This window comes from Micromys minutus, assembly GCF_963924665.1.
Source record: "Micromys minutus genome assembly, chromosome: 10".
In the NCBI taxonomy this organism is placed as follows: Eukaryota; Metazoa; Chordata; class Mammalia; order Rodentia; family Muridae; genus Micromys; species Micromys minutus.
Genome location: NC_137979.1, coordinates 2,757,061 through 2,765,236, shown reverse-complemented (window position 1 = coordinate 2,765,236; position 8,176 = coordinate 2,757,061). Strand labels below are relative to the sequence as shown.

The 8,176-nt window shown below is 41.7% G+C and overlaps 1 protein-coding gene and 1 pseudogene across 2 annotated transcripts; both read left to right on the top strand.

Annotated features, from left to right (window-relative positions):
* Positions 1-318: 318 nt before the first annotated feature.
* Positions 319-1,248, top strand: LOC308426469 (olfactory receptor 2Y1B-like; the record flags this gene model as incomplete). Its single annotated transcript, XM_080924236.1, has 1 exon — positions 319-1,248. The coding sequence occupies one exon, from the start codon at positions 319-321 to the stop codon at positions 1,246-1,248; it is 930 nt and encodes a 309-aa protein (XP_080780362.1).
* A 5,764-nt stretch (positions 1,249-7,012) lies between these two features.
* On the top strand, positions 7,013-7,742 carry LOC308426271 (outer kinetochore KNL1 complex subunit ZWINT-like; annotated as a pseudogene). The gene has a single exon. The product of its transcript is annotated as an outer kinetochore KNL1 complex subunit ZWINT-like (transcript).
* Positions 7,743-8,176: the final 434 nt, after the last annotated feature.

Below are 8,176 nucleotides of genomic sequence, written 5' to 3'. Positions count from 1 at the left end.
CCTAGTTAGTGCATTTGGATAAAAACATCTGTTCTGTTAGCAAGGCAAGACATCAAATCTACTTCAAATATAAAGATTCAAGGCATTGACAAATGTGTCTCGAGTTCTGGAACGTGCAGGGATTAGGGCTAACGTTAACACAGGTGCTGTATCATACGAATCTACTTATCTCTATATAATGTGAAATAAACTATCCAACAGATGTAACTGAGCAACAACGTGAAAATCAAAGTGCCTGCTTTTGGAACAAATGTTGAGATTTGTGATCCATATCGTGGGCACAAAGACAACATCTGCTGCTTGTGCACATAAGAGGCTATGGACAGTTTCAATGTCACTTTAGAAGAGAGATTCATTTTGGTGGGCTTTTCAGACTGGCCTCAGTTGGAACTCGTCCTTTTTGTTTTTATTTCAATTTTCTACTCCCTAACTCTCTTTGGCAACACTGCTATCATAGCTCTCTCCCGAATGGACCTTCGATTGCACACCCCCATGTACTTCTTCCTCTCACACCTCTCCTTCCTGGACCTCTGCTACACCACCAGCACCGTGCCCCAGCTCCTCGTCAACCTTCATGGCCTTGACAGGACCATCAGCTATGGAGGGTGTGTGGCCCAGCTGTTCATATCTCTCGCTCTGGGATCCACTGAGTGTGTGCTCCTGGTGGTGATGGCTTTTGATCGCTACGCTGCTGTGTGCTGCCCACTGCACTACACGACCATCATGCACCCTCTTCTTTGTCACGCATTGGCCATTGCTTCTTGGGTAGGAGGATTCTTGAATTCTCTGATTCAAACCAGCCTCATGATGGCCATGCGGCTGTGTGGATACCGGCTGAACCATTTCTTCTGTGAGATGCCTGCGTTCCTCAAGTTGGCCTGTGAAGACACAGAAGGAACTGAGGCCAAGATGTTTGTGGCCAGAGCCATAATCTTGGTCTTGCCTGCAACATTAATTCTTGGCTCCTATGGACACATTGTTAGAGCAGTACTAAAGGTGAAGTCAATGGCTGGACGCAGAAAAGCTTTTGGGACGTGTGGGTCCCACCTCCTGGTGGTTTTTCTGTTTTATGGCTCAGCCATTTACACATACTTACAACCCAAGGGAAGTTATTCTGAGAGTGAGGGGAAGTTTGTTGCCCTGTTTTATACCATTGTCACCCCCATGCTCAACCCTCTGATCTATACCCTGAGGAACAAGGATGTGAAGGGGGCTCTGTGGAAGGTGCTTGGGAGAGGCACAGACTAGGAGTAGGAGAAAACACAGGAACACTACCACTGTCTGTAATAGCTCTCTTTCCCTAAGGCCACTGAGTTCAACTTACCAAGAAATAGTTGGCAGCAAGTCCCCGAATTTTGTTTCTTTCCTCTAGGGAGCTGGAAGTCAAAATCTTTTTAATTTCTTTCTCTGTTAATGTCTGTGGTCTTTACAATAAAAAAGTAAAATTTGACTTATCTCAGACATTGCCCAAGAATGCAACACCCTTTTCAAAGCCAAGGATAACCAACTCTGTGACATGCAGATGCCACCTTGGCCATAGGCATAGGACATTTTCAGTGCCTATTTCCTAATCAGATCCGCGTCCTCTCATGCCTCAGGCTTAGGTTCTCAGGCCGCCTCTGCCTGTCTAGCCTTTTAGTCCCTGTTACTGCAGAAAGAGAAGGAGTACATATATACAAGCTCAGATAAAAGCATAGATATCCTTGTTGATATCCTGGTCAGTAGTAGGTAATAAAACATGTAGAGTTTTGAATATAATTTAATTTATCATAAAGAAAATACAAAGTTGTAAAAACAGCATCAAATAAAAGCATTGAAATCTACTCAGATGAGCCACAGTTTTATTTGTTACCATGGTGAAGATACTTCCATTGAGGAGAGAAAAGAAATTATCATGAAAAGAATAAACATTGAGAAAGTTCTAGAACAACAAAGAAAGGGTAGAATCACCCAGCAGTAAAAGTATGAGGGAGCAGAATCAAAGAATGCCAAGCCACCATTGTAAGGATGTGGAGCGATAGAGTGGAGTTCATATCCTACCAACAGCTGGTTTTTCCATGTACATTTGTACAGGTTCAGATAAAAGCATAGATATCCTTGTAAATAAACTTTAGAGTAAGTTAAAGCTTTCAGGCTGGATTAAAATGATAGTTTAAATAGTAATTGTTCCTTATGTAGTCTTTGAAATATTTTTATATGAATATTTTTGAGAGTTGAACATACTCTCTAGTAATCCATGATTAAACTAAGCTTTACTTTTTTTTAAATTTTAAAAACCAAAGATAAATGTACAAAATTTCAGCATTTTTGCACAAAAGTATATGAATACATTTTTAAGGTTGTAATGAAGTATTTGTGGGTACATATACATACACATATGTATATATGTAACAACAATATAGGAAAAGAGGCTATTAATTTGAGGGGATAGGAGAGAAACTAGGAGGGGCTGTAGGGAAAAAAGGGGGATGTGTTACAGTTCTATTTTAATTAAAATATATTCTTTTTTTGTTGTTGTTGAACTTCACACAGTCTGTGAGTTGTTTCTGGAGTGTTCAGAGCTTTCTGGGGTTAGTATCCCATTATCAGTGACTGCATATTATATCTGTTCTTTTGTGACTGGGTTATATCACTCAAGATGATATTCTCTAGATGCATTCATTTTCTTAAGAATTTCATTAAGTCATTGTTTCTGATAGGTGAGTAGTACTCTATTGTGTAAATGTACCACAATTTTTGTATCCATCCATCTACTGAAGGACATCTGGGTTCTTTCCAGCTTCTGGCTATTATAAATAGAGCTGCAATGAACATTGTGGTACATGTATCTTTGTTGTGTGTAGGAGTGTCTCTGGGGTATATGCCCAGGAGTGGAATAACTGGGTCTTCAGGTAGTACTATGTTGATTTTTCTGAGGAATCGCCAGACTGATTTCCAGAGTGGTTGTATTAGCTTACAATCCCACCAGCAGTGGAGAAGTGTTCCTCTTTCTCCACATCCCCGCCAGCATCTGTTTTCATCTGAGTTTTGGATCTTGGCCAATCTGACTGGTGTGAGGTGGAATCTCAGGGTTGTTTTGATTTGCATTTCCCTGATGGCTAAGGATGTCGAGCATGTCCTTAGATGCATCTCAGCCATTCGATATTCCTTGATTGAGAACTTTTTGTTTAAGTCTGTACCCCATTTTTAATAGGGTTGTTTAATTCTCTGGTGTCTGGCTTCTTGAGTTCTCTTCCTGGTGGCAGATGTTCCGAGCGCCTGTTGTGCACCCCAGAAGCCGCTGGCTGGGAAGAGAGGGCCCAATGCCGCCAAGTTCCTGTGTCCCTGGATCAAGCCGGGCAGGCGCACACTTTCTGCGTGCTCCAATGAGATCTCTCTGCCCCCTGACTAGTCGGAATCCCTTCTCGCCCTGTTCTCGCTGGTCCTGTGTGTCTGGGTCTCTGCTCTTCCTGGTGGCGGATGTTCTGAGCGCCTCAAGCTTTACTTTTGTAAAAAATAACTTACCTATGTCTGCATGACATGCTCCTGGGACAGTGATTGTAACTTTAATCCAACCCTTATAATTACACTTTACGGTTCTCTTTTTCTGAGAAAGGAAACCCTCCCCCAATCTCAGTTTTTCCCCAGGGTTTGGGTATTGAAGCTAGTGAATCACCATCCTAGGAAATTACTGTCACTGAGTTGTATGTCCAGCCAGCCTCCAGAGTCAAAGATTAATCACGGAGGGGTGAGATTGGAAAGGAACATGGTTGGAAGGAAACCAAACGTGAGCTGAAACTGCATCACAACTTCTCTTCTCTGCTCTGTCCCAGCTCCTGCATCTGAGTTATGAACATCCTGTCCCCACTGTGGATGATTTTGTTCTTCACATGAACTGAGTGTATATTCCCGTTTCCTGAATCTTTTGTGTCAAAAGGTCTATGCTGACGAATGTACACAATTAGTTCCTCAATATATCCTTTGAAATGGACATATTCCCTCTCCTGACCTCATCAGTTTCACTGATGAAGGCACCGAAGCTTGAGCAGTTTGGGCATGGCTTACTTTCAGCTACCTAAGCATTAAATGAAGGGTCCACATTTGGACCTGGCCATGTTCTTAGCTACTTAGTCATCCATACTTTATATCGATTTAGTTCAAAGTGATCACTACCCACATTCATGAAACAATGCTTTCTTCTACATCCTTTCATGCTGTTTAAACAGTGTGTGTGTGTGTTACACATATACCATGTATACATATTACATATGCATTATATATGTATATATATACGTACACATACATAAATACACACACATATATGTGTGTGTATATATACATATGGTCACCCTATATATGATGATACATATTATGAAATGATTAACAAACCTGGTTATTAAAAAAACAAAATTGGGCTAGAGAGATGGCTCAGCAGTTTAGAGCATTGGCTGAGGTCCTGAGTTCAATTCCCAGCAACCATCTGGTGGCTCACAACCATGTGTAATGGGATCTGATGCCCTCTTCTGGTGTGTCTGAAGACAGCTACAGTGTACTTATATATAAATAAATAAATACATCTTAAAAAAACCAAAATTGACAAACCCTTGTTTAGAAATCAAAGAAAAAAGTCTTTAAACAATTAAATGCCACTAGAAATGCAATAAAGAGAGAGATTCCTATGAGAAACAATAGACCTATGAACTCAGTGACCCAGACAAAGTGGACAGGTCCTTGGATACATTTAGCATAGTATGACTGAATCATAATAAAATATAAAGCCTCAGCAGATAAATAGCAATCAGTGAGATTAAATAAGTATTTTTAAAAGCATCTTGCCAAACAAATATCTAGTACCAGATGGCTCACTGTTAAATTCTACGAGGCTTAATAATGAACCAATATTGAACTTTCCTTGATTATTCCAGAAAAAAAAAAAAAAACAAAAACCAGAAAATTCTTTCAGATTCCCTCTGTAAGCCCAGCACTACCCTGAAAGAAAAACTAGATAAATATGTACACACACACATGCATACACACACATGCACACACACACACAATCACCAAACAAACAAAATCGTAGGCTTATATCACTGATGAAAATAAGCAGAAACATTTTCAATGCAACAGCAGCAAATCAAATTCAATGGTACATTAAAATGTCTACCCACCATAACAAAAAATATTACCCTAAAGTGCAAGAATGGGTAAATACACATCAATCACATGACACACACCAATAAAACAAAGAACCAAAAAGCATATAATAATGCCCTTGTTTGGTTGGTTTGTCTCTTTTGCCTTGTCTTATTATATCTTGTTTTCTCATGTTTGGCTGCTGTCTCTTGGAGGCCTGTTCTTCTCTGAAGTAAAGCAAAGGGGAGATGGATCTGGTGAAGAAGGGAAGTTTGAGGGTGGGGAAGATGGGATAAATGTAGGGAGGGAAAATTGTGGTTTAGATGCAATGTAAGAGAAAAGAATCTGTTTTCAAGAAAACAAATGTAAATAAAATATATGATTTTGCTCTTCTGCTTGCCTTGTGGGACTGAGCAACAGCTAGATCCTTGGACTTCCAGTCACATCTGCTGCTGACCATTGTTGGGAAGTTGGACTGCAGACTGCCTTCACCTATTAAAGGTAGTGGAAAATAAATGTTATTAGAGAATGGGCGAACTTCTGGTTTCTGCCTGTGACCAGAGCTGACCCTGTGCCAGAGCTCTCTGTACCCAGATCACACTGGGGGACAGCTGGTCTCCCAGGAATGTTGACACATCTGAAAGAACAGGTGAGACCACCACTTCTGCTCAAATTCCTGGCCCAAGAGGAACCAGCCTGGAGCTCTCAGAACACAAGAACCAAAGTCCTGAAAAGGATCTTTCCAGTATTTTCCTGCTCTCAGAGCTGACCCTATGCCACATATCTTAATACCTAGACCCCACAGGGAGAGAGCTGGTCCCCCAGAAGTGCTCACACACCCAAGAGCATAAAAAGATCACCAATTCTGCTCTGAGGGACCTTCCAAGAGCCCTATAGATGCAGGAATCCAGAAGCAGTTTGAGACAGGATCCTTCCAGAATCTGTCTGCATCATGTGCTGACCCTGTAGCTCAGACCTCTGTACCCAGAATCTGCTGGGAGAGAGCTGGTCCCCTGGCAGTGCTAATACACAGGCTTAAAGAGAAGGGTCAAACTACTGTCAGAATCAGCAAGATCAGCTAACATCAGAGATAATTAGATGGCAGGAAGCAAGTCCAAGAAACTAAGCAACAGAAACCAAGGCTACTTGGCATCATTAGAACCCAGTTCCCTCACTACACCAAGTCCTGGATACTCCAAAACACCACAATAACAAGATTCTGATTTAAAATCACAACTCATGATAATGTTAGAGGACTTTAAGAAGGTCATAACATAACACAGGTAAACAGGTAGAAGCCCTTAAAGAGGAAACAACCAAGGATCTAAAAATGGAAACAGAAACAATAAAGAAATCAGAAAGGGAAACAATCTTAGAGATAAAAGTAAAATCTATGAAAGAGATCAGAAGTCATAAAAAGAAGCATCACCAAAGCAATACAAGAGAAAAAAGAATCTCAGGGGCAGAAGATTCCATATAAAACATTGACACAACAGTAAAATAAATGCAAACTACAAAACCTCATAACCCAAAACATCCAGGAAATTCAGGACACAATGAGAAAATAATATCTGAAGATAATAGGTATAGAAGAGAGCAAAAATTCTCAACTTAAAGGGCCAGGAAACATCTTCAACAAAATTAAAGAAAAAACCTTCTTTAACCTAAAGAAAGGGATGCCCATAAACATACAAAAAGCCTACAGAACTCCAAATAGATTCCTCCTGTCACATAATAGTTAAAATACCAAATGCACAAAACAAGGAAAGAATATATAAAAACAATAATGGAAAAGGGTCAAATCACATATAAAGGCAGACTTATTAGAATCACACCAGACTTCTCAACAGAAACTATGAAATCTCGAAAATCCAGGGCAGACGAGGTGGGTGGCTGAACGATGGCGGACGCTGAGAAAAAGGCTGTTGCTGAGAAAACCGCTGCTGAGCCCAAAGAGGTTCTGGCAGAGGCGGCGGCTGTTCTAGAACCTGTAGGCTTGCAGGAAGAAGCAGGGCTGCCTGCCAAGATCATGGAGGAGTTTATGAGGAACTCTCGGAAGAAGACAAGCTGCTTTGTACCCAGCTTCAAGTGGTGAACTTCTTACAGACTTTTCTGGCTCAGGAGGATAATACTGACCAGAACCCAGATGCTTTGGCTTCTGAAAATACAAGCCGACAAAAGGCTACTGAAACTAAGGAGCAGTGGAAGAAACTGAAGGCCACATACATGGATCACGTGGATGTCATCAAATGTGCCCTGTCTGAGGCCTTACCCCAGGTTAAAGAGGCTCACGGGAAGTACACTGAGCTTCAGAAGGCTTTTGAGCAACTCGAGGCTAAGAAGCGAGTCCTTGAGGAGAAACTTCAGTTAGCTCAGAAGCAGTGGGTGCTGCAACAGAAACGCCTGCAGAATCTGAGCGACACTGGAAGAGAGCTCTGGAGAAGCTGGATGGATCACACCAGGAACTCGAAACCTTGAAGCAGCAGGCAGGACAGGAACAGGAGAAGCTGCAGAGGAACCAGAGCTACCTCCAGCTGCTGTGTTCACTGCAGAATAAGCTGGTCATCTCTGAAGACAAAGCTGAGAAGAAAGATGTCAAAGGGCGAGCCTTTCCACACAAATCTTCTTAAAGATGAAAGATTGAGAAGAGAGCCGTACTCCAGCTGTGCCAATACCCTGCTTCGGCTGAGACCATAGCGGTTCCTTCACTGTTGTATCTCCAGGCCTAGGCCTAGAAGCTTGTAGCCTCTGTACAATATTACTTTTCAAGCTGATTCAATCTGGCATCTCTTGGCTTCTCAGTGAAGTGTGTTTCATTCGTACTCACGTTGACAGTATATTCTGACTTGTTGTGTCTTTACCTAGGTCTAACTTGCTGTCTCTGTAAAAGTGTACCAGTGAAATTGTTACACGCATGCACGCACGCACACAGGCACGCATGCCACAACCACCCCTTTTTCTCTTCAATAGTCTCTCCTCTTGCCCTCTCCTTTTCTTTGTCTTCTCCCCACCAGATGTGAAAGCAACTTTAGGCACCGGATGTAATCGTTGTCTCGGGGTTTAC